Here is a 16,607-nt window from a genome sequence, read left to right on the forward strand (position 1 = left end):
TATCATTTCATACGAGAATGTATCGAGAAGGAGATCGTCAACGTTGAACACATACCAGGAACTGAGCAGAAAGCAGATATATTGACAAAGGCATTAGCTCGGATCAAGTTTGAAAAAATGAGACAATTGATTGGAGTACAAGATATGTCACGGGTAAGGTTGAAGCTTAACGGGGAGAATGTTGGTTAAACTTCAACATAAAATTCACTAACAAGATGGTTAGGACAAGATTAGGAAATTGATGTAATCCTAAGGGAATTAGAAGTCATCTAGTTCTAAGAAAAGGAAAGACATGTAATAAGGTAATAGGACTAGGAAAAGTAATTCATAGTTCTATATATATATATGATCACCAAAGTTGTGGTTGATCATAGGAGCAAGATTAGAGATTTGTGTTTAGTTTTGAGAGATTTTCTAAACATCAATAAAGAGAGTTGTCTTTATATAAGCTAAGTTTCATATTGCAGTTGTCATTATTGATTTCTCAAGTGTTGATGATTATCTCCTTTTGTGTTGTGAAGTGTCAACAACATTAACAGAAAGATGTGCATCAAGGTCAAATTAAGAAGATCATGCTTACCCAAATCTTTTTTTTTATTTATTATTTTATATTGTGAAGAACTCTAACCCATGACCTTAAGCTACATACACGCCAACCACTGAGATACATGTTATTTTACCACAAGCATACACCATTGTGAGCTGCATGGTAACTTTTTCTAACATTAACAAGACCGTTTATTTTATACCTGCAGCTTTTCAGCCTCCCTCTTATCCATTGTGAGCTGCTTTTGCAATTCCTGTATTTTTATCGACAAATCCATCTTTTATGCCTACAGAATACATTCAGAAAAGTGTCAAAAGTGAAAAAAAAGAATTAGACAATAACTTATCTCCCACAGGAAGGTAACGAATCGCAGTACACCAGGAAAACTGGCATTAAAAGGTGGTACTTTCCTTTGTTGAAGTTTTTAGTCGTTTGATAAGTACTTCAAGCTCCTTTGTTTGCACAAATTTCAACTAACATATAAAATGGAATCGCATAATATCATCACCATTAATCAGAGTGCACTCACAACACAGGTACCTTTTGCTTTCTCAGTCGCAATGATGCTTGCCATTCATTAGAGATGAGCCTTTCTTCATAACTTCTAAATACAACATCAGAATAGTGTACAAGATGAAAATGTGTTTGTCACTGTCTCTGTATGCACTTCTTATTTATACTTTTTTTAGGCTCAGCGAGCTCCACTGCAGGTTTAAGGTACTGCTCAAAAATTATCCTTGAGATGCATCATTGCAAAGGTAAAAGAGATATATCAGCTCTCTGTGATGCATATTAGAGTCTTTACCAAACATACCAGTGGTAGTGAAATGTATTTTTTACTTGCTAGATCGAGTTTCAGCCAACCACTTTTCAACCAACCGATATAATCTGTTCACCTTGTTATTGTGTAAGACGTATTTTGCAAGATTAAAGCCATCTCATGTTGACCTTGGGCACGTAGCAACTTAGCTTCTTCAAGCTGTTATACAAACAAGATCATCAAGTAATAACATAGAAACCAGTCCCTCATCAAGGTCATAACTGGAATATAAATGAGAAGGCAAAGAGGCATCCAGGAAACAAATGCATAGCTAAATTAGGCTTAATAGTCATACGTTTATGGTTCATATGAGGAGGATAAACCCAGGGTTCCAAGTACATAGTTTCTCAAACTAGGCATTTTGATAACATTTTTAGGCAAAGAAACAATTTTGCTACAAGTTCCACCAACTAACACCTAGAGATTATCATACATAAAATGGTAATGAGGCAGAAATCTTGCAACTTCCAGTAACATCAACACTGCAAAAAAAAGACCTAGTTCTTTAGAAAAATTGTCCCTCATCAAATTTTTAAAAAAACACTATATTTCCTCACCTAGTTCTTTAGAAAAAAAGCACCAGAATAAAATGATTCTTAGGCCAAATTATAAGGTCCAACACGACAAAAGTTCCAAAAGGATTAGGCTCTTCCATACAGAGAAATAAAATACTTAAGAACTCTCAAGTTTCTAACTAACAAAAACTATCTATGGGATAGCAAAAAACAAGAATCTTTATTACTACTAAACTGATGCAAACTATCAATGATTTTTATGAACCAGACGAAATCTTTCATACTATGAATTTTTCACCAACACAACATAAAAAGTCATAGATTCATATACTAGCTGAGAAACCTTCAAGTCCAACTACCCACACACATGAACGAAACAATACACAACGCGACACAACTATATATCTGCACACACAATACCTGTAAGTGATAAAACTATTGAAAATAAGGCAAATAAAAATCAATTGGATATATGCTCAATCCCAAATCGACCACTTCTCTTATAAGCTCCGGCTGTAATAAAAGATCCCGCACCATTACAAAACATTCACATTAGCCTCAAACTTTAAACTTTAAAGTTCCATACATACTACCAGAAATCGAAAAATAATTCCAATTTCTAGGGAGTGAGGGAAAAACCAAAAACAAAATCAATCTCATAAATCCAAAATCATATCAATTTCACTCGCAAGATGTAATTAACTTTAAGAAATCCAAAATCACTATCAATTTCCTAAAAAAATATTTCTACATTCTAGCAAAATCAATCAAAATACAGAAGTTACACCAATTTCGTTAGAAAAATTTCTCAAATCTAGAGTTTTGAAAAACACCAAAACAAGCTCAGTCTGAAAAGACCTTCAAAAAACCAAATCCAATAACCAAAAACAGAAACTAAGTAAAACCCATAAGTATATATCCAGAGAACTAACCTCACGAAACAGAGAAATCTTTCTATGAACCCTAGATTTCTTCACACAAGATACATATGAGAGTTTCATTTGTGATGGATCTCTTTGAACAAGAAGAAGAGGAAGATAACCTAATATTGATTCATAAGCGACTTATTGTTATCATTGAGAAAGAAAATTGACTGAAACATAGAGTTGTGAGAGAGGATTAAAGGAAGAAAGAATGAAGGAGTCCGAAGGAGTAAGACCGAGATAGAGATAAAGATTAAGATAAGAGAAGAGAGAGGATTATAGAAATTGCTTTCTCTCACAACCGTTTTTCAACTCCAATTAAAGTTGTGTATTTTGACAAATATACCCCTAAAGAAACTACCGTGACGGAGAGAAACTTCAATAAAACGACTGTGGCTCACAGCACCTATAGTTACAGCTGCACGACAACAATGGTTTTCGTGAAGACCAGAAAGTGGTTAAAAATCCATTTTCCACTAGTGCCTATACAACAAAAAATCTGACTGCTCCTTTTTAAAGGTTTTCGAGTGTCTATGTTACCCATGCCTTCGCCCATATGTCTCTAATAAGCTTGAACCAAAATCATTACCGAGTATATTCATTAGTTACAGTGGAGCGCACAAAAGAGGATAGCCGTATCCTTAACATAAAACTACGATTACTTAATTGATTAACACAGTTGATTTTGATAATCCATAATTAAAATAGTTGCCTGTAAATATCGCATCTAACATAGTTAGACTTTGGTAATTTAGTGGACTTTCAGAGTCAAGGTCTTCTTCTAATGTTTCCATGGGGAAAGAGATAAGATGTTGTAGTCGGATTACATTATGTATTCATCACCACATGTTGATGCATAATTGTCATTAAAATATTAGCATTATCGTCAGAAACGGAAATAGTCTTAAACCCGAGAAACTATAGAATCTAGATTTTATTTTATTTTTCTTTTTCTTTTGATAAAGAATTTAAACTTCAATTAAAAACCAAAAAAAGATTGGACCTATTCCCATGCCTTATGCACCGTGTCATAAAAATTACATTATCCGTACTAGGTGGCATGATAAATTATTTGTGCTACTATGGTAACTGGGTCAAGCTATGGAGTTTCTAGCTGGAGATATTACTGATATCGCCGACGATAAAAACAATATGATATTAATGGAATATATACATGCTTCAAAAAAAAAAAAAAAACTTTATCGCTTACTAATATGTAATTTTCATATTTTAAATTTACAACAAAATATTTACTTTCGGTGGCAAGGTATACATCTGTAACCCATCATCTTTATTTGTAGTTTCACTTTCGGCGGCGAGGTATTTGCGTCTATGGTACTAGGCTGTCAATGGGTAGCCATTATCCGGAATTGGTATAGATTCGGATCCGGTTCAATGTCCCAAAAGATCCATTGAAAACTTAGGACCCGATTTGACCCGAATTTAAATGGGCCCAAACGGGTAATACCCGTCGGGTACACGCGGGTAATAGGTACCCGATTATTCATTTTTTTATTCATGTTTTTAATAAAATCACTAGTATTTTGCAAATTTTGGCTTTGATTTTGTTTTCGCTTTTCATTTTTTCCTACATTTAATATTTATTTAGTACATTAATAAAGTATAGATAATAAATTTTTCATGAAAGTAATTTAGATCCAAACCAAAAAGAGAGAGACATTAAGTTTTTGAATTATTTTTTTATAGTTTTTTTAATACCTAACGGGTCGCGGAACTAGGATTGCACAGGAACCGAACCGTACCCTTGGAACCATCCTGGAACCAAAGAAACCGTATTTATGCCGTACCGTAACCGAATTATAAAGCACAGGTACAAATAAGAAAACCCAGAATCAAGCCTAGTGTAAGTACAAGTGCGGGTCACACGCAATCCCATCACGTCCGTACCGAGGAACCGAGGATTTGTATGAGTGGATCTTAGGTTAATAAATCTAGTTGTCTACCCTAGTTTATCAACTCTAAGGCACGTTCCTATGGAGGTGGGTTCCACCCATTTTCCATGCCAGCTCGCCTGGAAAACTGGTCGCGCTACTATGGTAAAAATGTTAAGCGATCGAGTCTCCACCGTTCCGTTGATTTTAAATCTCCAATTGCTCTTTCTCCATCGCTATAAAAATGTGACATTCACACACAAAAATTGTGTAAAAGTTTCTATCTTTATTTATCTAATCTTTCAAAATGGTAAAGTTTGAATCCCAACTTGACTTGGCTACTCCACTTGATATTTCCGGAGTGGTGCTTGAAGCCGCCGTTAGTATGATGTGTGAAGTTTATAAAGAAATAGGTAAAACCAAAGAAGTCTACAACTTTTGGATATTAACCAAATCAAACCTCCAACTAAAGAAAGACAATGAAAAGTTGAAGGGTAGGAAAATTTGAAGGCAAACACTACACCAAATTTCAGGATTAGTAAACGAAATTCGTAACGGCTCATAAGCCGTTACGAAATTCCTGTTACAAATGGCCGTTACGAAATGATTGTAATAGACAAAAGCCGTTACGAATATTGATGGAACAAAAGCTTGCACTGTTGATGTTCAGGTGGAACTGAAGACTATTGCAGCTGTTGCAAAAGCTAAAGGAGGAGTTGAGAGAATTTTTGAGATGGAGTTGCAGGAAGTGAACTAAATGGAATGGTTTGTGTAGGCTGAACTCCTGGTACGGTGGCTCTGTATAGCTCGGAAGAGGACGATTGCAGTGTGTAAGTTGCAGGGAAGTTGTGTTTGGATTGATTGAGTTGAGCACGAGTTGTAGGTGCAAGTGCAGTGGGTGTATATGAAGTAATGCAACTGAAACTGAGCTGAGAAGGAATGATGGCGCGACTTTGAGCTTAGGCCGTGCAATGGTTAACAGTGTGTTCTTTGGATACGATTCATTGCTGGGATGCAGTCTAAATAGGTAACTAATCCGATTCTCTTTTTGTAAAAATTTAGTCTTTTGTTTATTGATATGATCGTGTTACCAATGTTCTTCAAGGACTGGAAAACTCTCCTTTGTTTTTGCTCAAAACACTTTCCTGAGTTTCCTCATAGGTTTAGTTGTTAAGTAAAGTTCCATCGAGTCTGTAAATTGCTGTCACATAAATCCTTAGCGTGAATGAGGTTGAAAAATTATGCATGTGAATTCTTAGTGTACTGCAGGCTTATTATTGTAGGGGCCATGCGGAGGAACTTCTAAATTGCACAGAAAATAAAGATGAATGTAAATTTTTATCGAAAGAAAGAATTTTCTGAAGTGCAGCCAAAAACCCAACTAAGCTCACAGATTCATGAGAAACTAAAAACAAATCTAATTTTCCAAAGTATTACTGTATTTATTTTTTTATATCTGTAACTTGAATGTCCAATTCTTGCCACAAAAAACAAAGGATAGAACGCCGATCAACTTAGAAATTACAAAGAAAAAAACAAGACGAATAAACAAGATTGTATCATCATCGAGGGTTTATTTCAGTAACCGTAACTTCACTCACACTCCACGTCGCTGCATCAGTGGTTGACTCGTTCTTCGAGCTTCCTTGTTCTCCACTGTAGCCAAGAAATAAGCTCCGGTTGGGCTCCATATGTCTAGTACTACCAGCAAAAAATGCAGGAGCTAAAGGTAAATCGGGATTCGTCCCAGAGTAGCTGTTAAGCATTTGGACAACTGTGGGCATTGCGGGTCTATCTGCAGCATTTTCTTGAACACATAATAATGCAACATGGATGCATTTCACCGCTTCATTTCCAGAACACGTGTCTTTCAAAATTGGATCTAATATTTCTACAGCAGATCTATTATTCCAATGTCTCCATGCCTGCATCAGTTTCTCCTCTGTTTTATTATCCACCGTGTAAACCGAACTAGATAAGACTGGACGAAGAAAAGATAGCACAGATACTCACATAGCTTAAAAGGTCCCGAGCAATATCCGATTTATGAAAACTGCTGTTCTTCTGTCCACAAAGTATCTCTAAAACCAAGACACCAAAACTAAAAACGTCTGATTTCACAGAGAATTCACCATGCATTATATACTCTGGAGCCATGTAGCCACTGCAAGTCCCAACAACCAAACAAAGTAGGAATGTCACCATTTGTTATCATTCAGTTAATGAGCAATTAGATGTTCAACGATTCGAAGTTTGTACTTACTATGTTCCAACTATTCTGTTTGTATTATCTTGAATTTGGTCAAGGCCAAAAAGCCTAGCCATGCCAAAATCTGCAATTTTGGGATTCATTTCACTATCTAGTAATATATTGCTAGCTTTGAGATCCCGATGGACGACTTTGAGTCGTGACTCCTCATGGAGATAAACAAGTCCTCTTGCGATCCCTCCTATTATCTTGTATCGTCTTTCCCAGTCCAGTTGTGTACATTTAATTGGGTCTGCAGATTCATCCGCCCAAAAAATACAAAACTTTAGACCACCATTTTAATCTGAAAGAAATGTCTATGTATGCTGATAGAATAAGAATAAACAGACACAGAATGGGAGGCAAACCGAATAGGATTTGGTCAAGACTTCCATTTGGCATGTATTCATAGATGAGTAGTTTTTCTTCACCAGCCAGGCTGAAACCAACAAGCTTAACAAGATTTCTGTGCTGGAGTTTTGCTACTAATGTAACTTCATTCTTGAACTCCTGTTCACCTTGACCGGAATTTTTTGATAGCCTCTTCACCGCTATTTCTTGCCAGCTGTCTGAAAGTGTACCCTGAGGACATCAAATGAAACAGCAAAGAAAAGTTCTTAGCAATAGGAAGAGTTTTAAAAACAATCATCTATAAGGAATTATATTCGAAGCATCAAATTACAAGGTTTTTATATACGTTAAGAACCTTATAAACAGATCCAAATCCACCCTCTCCAAGTTTATTAGCTTCAGAGAAATTATCTGTTGCAGCACTTACTACACCGAAGTTGAATTGCAAGGATTCTGAACTTGGAATCTCATCATCCACATCTTAGTGACCGGACCAACAAAATGTGCAAACCAAATAAGTATGATTACTGAATGCTTGTGAAAGGTCTCTGTACAAATAAACCCACATATATATATCCTAAAGTGTCCTGTTTGGGGGATATCAACTCACAATAGGACTTCTTTGTCTTTGATTTCTTTCTACGGAAACAGAACCACCAAAAGCCAATGGCGAAAAGTATTGTGATAGCCGAAGGAACGACTATACTGATAGCAAGCTTGGATGAGTTGTTTCCCTTTGCTGCAGGATTATGAACAGTTCTAAATTAGGGAAGGAGCAAAAGGTGATATATTTCTGAGAACGACAATCTAACTAGCACAAATATAAACAGATATCATAAGAATGAAATCTTGATAAGTAGCAGTCAGAGATTGACCGTGGACACATACTGAAAACCAATACTTCAGAACCACAATCAAACTCTTCGAGCTCAACTAGTATAAGTAAAAATGAATTGGAAATGAGACAAAATTCATTTGGTGTTAGATATTTCTATATTTTGAGTTCATATTCACAAGAACCTGCAATTTTAGTTTTGTTGGGCTAAAATCAAATGAGGACTATTACTTACCATTTGGTGCAGTTGTATTCGTTAACGGTGGTGGTGGTGATACAAGAAGAGGAGGTAGTGGAGGAATACTTGGAGATTCAAAGAAAGGATATATCTCGTATCTCCAATTACAGCTAGGCCTAATAACTCTTCCTCCTCGTTTCCCATCGCAACAATCTGGTATTTCAGTTATAGCTCCAAAAAGACATTGAAAACAACTACTCGAAGGTATATCTGCAATACACTGAACTAATCCATATACTTTTATAGAGTTATCAAAACTTCTAACTCCAGTAGCAAAATTAGTAGGATCAGTTTTAGTCTCAACTTCTCCTGCTATATCAATCAGTAATTTAGCTAAAACTGGTCTAAACTGGTTGGGACTAGAAATGTTATTCATATTCCACAAGTAAACTCCTGGTCTGTCTTGCATAATATTAAAATAGTACCAGTTTGAATACCTTAGCATACACACGTCATAATAAATAATTGCTTGTTTAGAATTTGGGCATCTTCCATTTGTGTTGATATCTTCAGTTCCCGTTTTTACACAACTTTGACAATCTTCAAGTGAAACATCGCCTCTGCACTGTAAAGATCCATAAATGGTATCCGGGTTTCGCCCAACCGTGGTGTTGTAGTATCCATTATCGATAATTGAAAGGTCGGCTGAGGAAAGTGAAGAAAGAAGAAGGTTGAGATTTTTCTGAAATGTACTGTTGGTGGTGTAATTATCTCCCAAACAAAAATGATAAACATAGTCTGGCTGTGCAGTTGTGAATTGTATGGTGATCAGTAAATTAGCAAGCCAAAACAAGCAGATGAAGATGACGATTACATGATTAAAACAACCCATGTTTTTGTTTCCGATGACCATTATTCTTTTTGTATTTTCTGGAATGTTTTCGAGTTATTAACCCAACAAAGTATTCAAGGAGAACATATGGGACCGGTTTGGCACTAAAGTCCATTATGAAGACCAGAAGAAGTCATTTTTATCCACAAGTTGGAAGATTGCCATTAAGGGGTTTTGTAGCTCATCATAGTTGACTGTTAGCATTATGATTCCTGAAACCACGTGATTACTTTACAAAAATCACGTGCAAAAATCTCAATTTCAATTTCTCTAAAGTTTCTTTAAATTTTGGTTCTTTTCGATGGAATCCTACTTAGTGATCTAATTTTCAGTTAAGATTTTGAAGCAAAAGACATTACTATGATTGGTTTAGTCTAATTGTTTACAGGTCCTTGTTTATTCAACATCAGTGAAGCATATTTACAGTCATGTTATAAGCAGATAATAATCAAGCATTTTCTCATATACATACATAACAAGCATGCAATTGGACTAACAATGACAATTTCTAACATTCAGATACCAAATCAACAAAAGAAGATAAATACAACGATAATTTCTTAATCAAGAACTAGCTAGGAATTGAAATGACCTTTCGTTTTGTTTACCTCAATCAAACTTGATTCTGGAAGTCTGAAATTAAGATCAATTAGATATTGATACAGATAGCTTCAATCAACAATCCCATCATCATCTCATTTCCGTTCCTCAGAAGGTGCAGAGTTTTTTTTTTGTAGTTCCAGAAATTTCTAGGGGTTACCGCCTACCACATTTTTAATTAAGAAATTTATTGTTATGACCCTAGAAATTATGGGTCTTACTCTTTTGATCCAGGGTTATTTAATAAAATTTACAAATTATTCCAGTGACCCTGAAATATTATAATGGGTGCGCATATTTCCTGCACATAAAAATAGTGTGCATGTTACCTATGCACTATAAAAATATGAAGAAAATTTAAAAAATTATATACAGAAATCAGTGTGTATATTTGCTGCACATAAAATTAGTGTGTATATTGTCTCCACACTACAAAATATGAAGAAAATTTAAAAAATTACTTAGAGTAATAAAAAATGTCATGAAATGAAAATTTGATAGTTGTATTTAAGCTCGTTGTGTAGCTGTTTCAAAAAGCTTTCCAAATATATAAAATTTGTCGAATTCTTACGTATGATTTGTGAGACATGTTATGTTTAAGTTAGCATGATGATTATACCCTTAAAAGATTTAGTTTATCATTTGATAACATCATAAAATATCTTTATCCAAACGGCCCTCCTTCTTTTTTAAGTGTCATTTCAATAAAATGGGTTAATTTTTTTAAAATTGAGTTTCAAGCCAAAGACCATTTGAGTAAGAGAGGGTGAGAAGAGGGTCGAAAGAAGAAATAGTCTCCCAATTTGAAACAGAATTTGAGAAATTTAAATGTAGTTTCTTCCCAGATGCAGCTGCCAAAGATAAAACAAGAGTTTTAACCTCCACTACCAAGTCCTGATCAGTTTTGTAAGTGTACCTTTCATCAAAAATTCTACGATTCCTTTCTCTCCATAACACCTAGGTGACAGCAGACGAAATGAGATCCCAAGCCACTATTCCTAAGTGTGTAAGATTGTTCGTGGCCAAGTATGAACAAAAGAAAGCATAGTTTCCGGAACACACCCATGCTCAGATAATTTGGAGTCACTGCTCTCCAGATGTATGTTGCCACCTCATAATGAAGCAAAATATGGTCCTGATATTCTGCACAATCTCCACAAAGAATGCAACAACTGTAGATGTCGAAGCCTTTGTATTGCAACATATCTTGAGAATTCAACTTACCATGAACTGCGCACCAGAGTAAAAAACTGACATTTGGTGGAACTCCAGTTTCCAAACAAAATAAGAAGGGAAATCTTGTAAACCCTTAAAGGTTATATAGAGTGACTTGACAGAGAAACAATCTGAAGTATTCAGACCACCTTCTAGTGTCGGGCAAGTTATCCAAAGTGGGTGGATTACAACCAATAATACTAATAAGATCTGTGAACTGTATGAATTCTGAATCATTTAAGGCCTTTTTGAAATCAAATCTCCACGAACCTTCAGAAGTAATATGATCAGCCAAACTCCCAAATTGCAGTCTAATCTAAACTTCAGAAGAATTACCAACCCATTTATCATTCCAGAAAGATATTAGATCCCCAGAATGGATGCTCAAAATTGAATTGTTAGTAAGCAGATCACTTGTTTCGGCTATAGTTCTCCAGCAAGATACACCATATGGAGTATTAACAGCAGCAGGGACCCAATTCGAATAATTATGTCCATATTTCTGAACAATTAGTTTGTACGATAAATGGTTCTTCTCTGTACCAAGTCTCCAACACCATTTTGCAAGAAGAGAGATATTCATGTACCTTAAATTGAGCACAAGTCCTCCACTTTCCTTATCAGCATATACCCATTCCCATTTGATAAGATGAGAACTATTGTTGCCACCCCATAAAAAGTTCCTCATCTTCCTCTCTAGAATCTTGATTACAGAAATTGGAGCTATGAAAAGAGAGAAGTAATACATGGGCAAAGAGGATAAAATGCATTTAAGAAGAGCTAACTTGCCACCTTTAGAGAGTGAAATCTGATTCCAAAGAGAAAGTTTGGCATCAAATTTTTCAATAATAGGAACCCAAACTGATTTAGAGTTGCACTTTGCCCCTAAAGGCATTCCCATGTACATGAACGACAAAGTATAAATTGCACATCCCAATTCCGTAGCCCAATCATTAATCAGAGGGACATCACCGATGGCAATAAGTCTAGTCTTGGCTTTATTCACTTTTAATCCTGCAATATATTCAAAATAGTGTAGAATGGAGAATAGATTAGATAATTCTTCTTTGTTGTTATCTACAAAGAAGATTGTGTCTTCTTCATAATGCAAATGATCAACAACATAACCATTATCCACCATTGTAAAGCCACTGAAGAGCTGAGAATTAGCAGCCCTACCAATGTATCTAGAAAACCCTTCCATGGCAATATTGAAGAGCAGTGGAGACATAGGACAACCCTGTCTAACACACCTTGTGCTGCTGAAGAAGCCAAAAGCAGAACCATTTATAAGGACAGAAAAGGTTGTAGTAGAATAGCAAAATTTAGTCCAGTTGCTCCATTTCTTGCTGAAACCCATTTTCCCCATTATGAACTCCAAGTAACTCCAATTAATCCTATCAAAGGCTTTCTCCAAATCTATTTTGCAAATAATACCAGGCTTACCAGATTTTAATCTAGATTCCACCAACTCATTAGCAATAACAGTGTCATCTATGATTTGGCGGCCCTCAATGTAAGCACATTGAACAGGAGAAATAAGCTTGGACATAACTAGCTTCAGTCTAGGAGAAAGTACCTTGGAAAGAATTTTGTAGACACTTGTGAGAAGGAATATAGGTCCACAGTCTTTGACAATTTCAATATGATGCTTTTTAGGTTCCAAAGTGATGAAAGTAGTATTATGCTTGGCATCGATGCAACCTTTCTCACAAAATTCAGCCATTGTATCCATAATATCAGACTTGACAAAACTCCAACATTTGTGAAAGAACATGATTGGAAATCCATCCGGACCAGGAGCTTTGTCTTTTCCCAAATCTGTGATTGCTTGCAAAACTTCTTCCTCAGTAAAATTAGCATCCAAAATAGCAGATTCAATAGAGATAATACTGTCTAAATCAATTCCTTCTAGAACAGGTCTAACTAATTCTTCTTCTTTAAAATGGTTCTCATAAAAACTTACAATATGCTCCTGCAGTTTGAATCTGTCATCCACCAAGGTTCCATCTATGTACAACTGCTGGGTTCTATTATACCTTCTTCTTGTAACCATTTTGTATTAGGCTTTATCTTCCAAGAAATTTCCTCCATTCTTGTGACTTTCTCAAAGTCCTGTTTGCAATTCAATAAGTCAGACAATTGTGAGTCAGATAGAGAAGTAACTTCAGCTAAGTTGTCAAAATCCTGAATTTCTGATAACAAAAGTTTGAGATTTGTATTGGTGTGTCCAAAAGTGATCTTGTTCCATTCTTTGAGATTTTCTTTTAGAGCTTTGAGCTTACTCCATAAGATAGTACTTGAGATGCCTGCAAAACAAAAAGAAGACCACCATTTTTTTAGTAATTCAATTAAACCATTCTCCAAGAACCAATGATCTCAAACCTAAAAGGACTAGGTCCCTAAGAAGGTTCTGAAATGTCTAAAAGGATGGGAATGTGATCATAAGTTGGTCTAGCTTTTGAAAGTTGGGTAACAGAAAGGAATTTGGTTTCAAAAGCCGAAGAGATCAGGAATTTGTCAAGTCTGCACATGACAGGATTAGCTTGGCCATTTGCTTGACACTGAATATAATTAGTATAATGGTTGCCACGGTAGGAGGGAGGACAAAAGAAGTTTGTCTGCGACTACATTCATGCCGTTTTAGAAAAAGTGATAGTTTCGTCTTGTTTCAGAAAAATTGATATTTTTGCTTCGTTTCAGAAAATGTGAGTTGGACGTGTACGAAATGGATATTGACTAGGAGAGTTCATCCAACAGTTCTTCTAGGATAGTTTCCCAATCAACATTTTTTACATCAAGAGAATGTTTGGATATTGACTTAGATGTGACAGTTCTCTCAGGTGAATCCGAGCTTTTAGAATCATCTGGAAATTTCTGAACTGATACGTTATTAGAGATAGACTCGTCCATAATCAAATTGCTACAAACACAGACTTATAAGGTCTTTAACGTGTTTGCCTGCTCTGATACCAATTGAAAAAGCGGGGGTCTAACAACACCACACAATATTCAGCTTAGCAATCTGTATGGAATAAATCTGAAATACTTTGCTAGAGAATCAACTAGACAGTCAGACTCAATCTAGATAAAAGTATCTCAAGGAGTTAATATCTCTCTCTTGATTTGATTTTTACTCAAGCTAAAAATAATAGCGAGTCTTTATCAAATACAAGGAATAACTTGGACGGTACCAAAGACCAATGTCCAAGGATCAATCAATGTCAATCAACAACCAAACGTTGGATTTACAATTGATGATCACGAACGCACAACCTGTATTATTTCAATTATATATAATATAATGCGGAAAATAAATAACACAGACACCAAAAATTTTGTTAACGAGGACACCGCATATGCAGAAAAACCCCGGGACCTAGTTCAGATTGAATACACACTGTATTAAGCCGCTACATACACTAGCCTACTCCAAGTTAACTTCGGACTGGACTACAGTTGAACCCCAATCAGTCTCCCACCGATCCAAGGTACAGTTGTACTCCCACGCCTATGATCCCAGCAGGATACTACGCACTTGATTCCCTTAGCTGATCTCACCCACAACCAAGAGTTGTTGCAACCCAAAATCACAGACTTGATAATAAACAGATCTGTCTCACACAGAAAAGTCTATCAAAGGATAAATCTGTCTTCCACAGATAAACCCTAGGTTTTGCTCCGTCTTAAGATATAAAATCAAGGTGAACAGGAACCAATTGATAATCCGGTCTTATATTCCCGAAGAACATCCTAGATTAATCAATCACCTCTCTACAATCCTTCCTGACTACACAAGCGGATTGTCGAGGAATCACAAACAGTGAGACAAAGATGTTTGTGACTTCTTTATCTTGCCTATCGGAGAACTCTCACGATCTCAAGTCAATCAATCGATTGTACTCGTACGATAGAATATGCAAGATCATATCACACAACTACGATAAAAGTAGTATCGCTCCGGCTTCACAATCCCAATGAAGTCTTTAAGTCGTTAACCTGGTTTTAGAAAAGAAAACCAAAGGTTAAAGGAAAATCGACTCTAGCGAGCGCACTAGTATCACACAGACGTGTGGGGATTAGTTTTGCACAATGCTAGATGTCTCCTTTATATAGCCTTCAAATCAGGGTTTTGCCTTAGTTACAAAGCAATCCATATTCACCATTAGATGAAAACCTGATTTAGATTCAAGCTAATATTTCTCAACCGTTAGATCGAAAACTTAGCTTGTCACACACATTTGGGTAGACGTTTAATGGGTTTGTGAAAACCATGCCCAAACGTGTACGTGTATGTTGGTTCAACATAATAACCCAAAAGGTTAACCATATGAGCATTTCATATTAACCTTGTTCTTCTTCACCATAACTAGTTAAATTGACTCAAATGAACTAGTTAAAGAGTTGTTCAACTGCTATGAGATCTTATGTAACTACACAAGACACAATTGAAACAAAGATGATTCAATTCGATTGAATCGGCTCATGAACATTATAGCCACGGTTTGCATAAAGCATTCCTTAGTAGTTTAATATTTCATGTTCAGAGCACATCTTTAGATCATAACCTCTTAAGTTCACAAACAAGTTCGCGGACTTAACTTAATCGGTTGAGTTTTGCAAACTCAGCAGAAATTCTCGGAAAGAGAAATTCCGCCAGTTCGCGGACTTAGCACACAAACGATTTTTGGGAAATCCAGCAGAAATTCTCGGTCGAGAACTTCCGACAGTTCGCGGACTGAGTCTGCGGACTGGGTTCGCAGACTTGGCAAGCCAATTCCACAATTCTATCGGTTTCTCTTGATTAACAAAGTTCGAAAACTTCGGTTCAAGGAATACATGGTTATGTAATCTAAACTCTCATTTCAATCATTGAGACATACTCAGAGGACGCTATGTAGTCGTTATTCACAGACCGATTCACGTCAGAGCAATTCTCAAAGTGATTGAAACTTTTCATGGCCATCGTCACTACGTGAAGATCAACTTGATCAAAGCGAAACGCTTTACCAAGACACAATTTCTAGATAAAAAATAAGCAATGAATGCTCAGCTCGAAATTTCAAATGTGTATGATCTAGTCTATATAGCATACGACTTTTGTCTCATAAGAAGTAGGAGATAGAATAGATAGACTTTTGAGTGATAGATAAGTTCATGTCTTCACATACCTTTTTGTTGATGAAGTTCCACGGTTCCTTGTATAGATCTTCGTCGTTGTATGATGAATCGCCATGAAGTCCTTGAGCTCAACTACACTTTTTTATCCTAGTCTGAGACTTAGCTATGTAGGCTACAAATCAAGACTCATAGTTTTGATCACTAAGATTGACAAACATGCTTGAGATAGAAACGCATGCGAGGTCGACCGAGCTATGCTCTAACAATCTCCCCCTTTGTCAATTTTAGTGACAAAACTATTAATATATATGGAATACAAAAAGATAAACTTTAGTGGCTCCTATTCCATAGTCTAATCTTCAACGTTCCCTGAAATCTTCGTCCTTCCAAGTACTCAAATGATCCCAAAGGTTGTAAGTTTAGCATCACCGTTGTTGAATATCCGTAGCTATAACAATGAGAGAAATTGA

General features: G+C 36.0%; 1 protein-coding gene across 2 annotated transcripts; it reads right to left on the bottom strand.

Annotated features, from left to right (window-relative positions):
* Window positions 1–6,118: 6,118 nt before the first annotated feature.
* Window positions 6,119–9,946, bottom strand: LOC113332569 (putative receptor-like protein kinase At4g00960). 2 transcript variants are annotated; one of them, XM_026579113.1, is made up of 8 exons: window positions 9,810–9,946; window positions 8,367–9,014; window positions 7,907–8,035; window positions 7,652–7,776; window positions 7,314–7,527; window positions 6,961–7,198; window positions 6,711–6,861; window positions 6,119–6,622 (listed from the first exon to the last, which is right to left on the bottom strand). In XM_026579113.1, the coding sequence occupies exons 2-8, from the start codon at window positions 8,812–8,814 to the stop codon at window positions 6,260–6,262; spliced, it is 1,668 nt and encodes a 555-aa protein (XP_026434898.1). In that variant the 5' UTR covers window positions 8,815–9,014; window positions 9,810–9,946; the 3' UTR covers window positions 6,119–6,259. The 2 variants fall into 2 exon arrangements, with proteins under 2 accessions (XP_026434898.1, XP_026434897.1); XM_026579112.1 differs by lacking the exon at window positions 9,810–9,946 and having other exon boundaries at window positions 8,367–9,234.
* Window positions 9,947–16,607: the final 6,661 nt, after the last annotated feature.

The sequence above is a fragment of the Papaver somniferum genome, unplaced genomic scaffold (assembly GCF_003573695.1).
Source record: "Papaver somniferum cultivar HN1 unplaced genomic scaffold, ASM357369v1 unplaced-scaffold_131, whole genome shotgun sequence".
In the NCBI taxonomy this organism is placed as follows: Eukaryota; Viridiplantae; Streptophyta; class Magnoliopsida; order Ranunculales; family Papaveraceae; genus Papaver; species Papaver somniferum.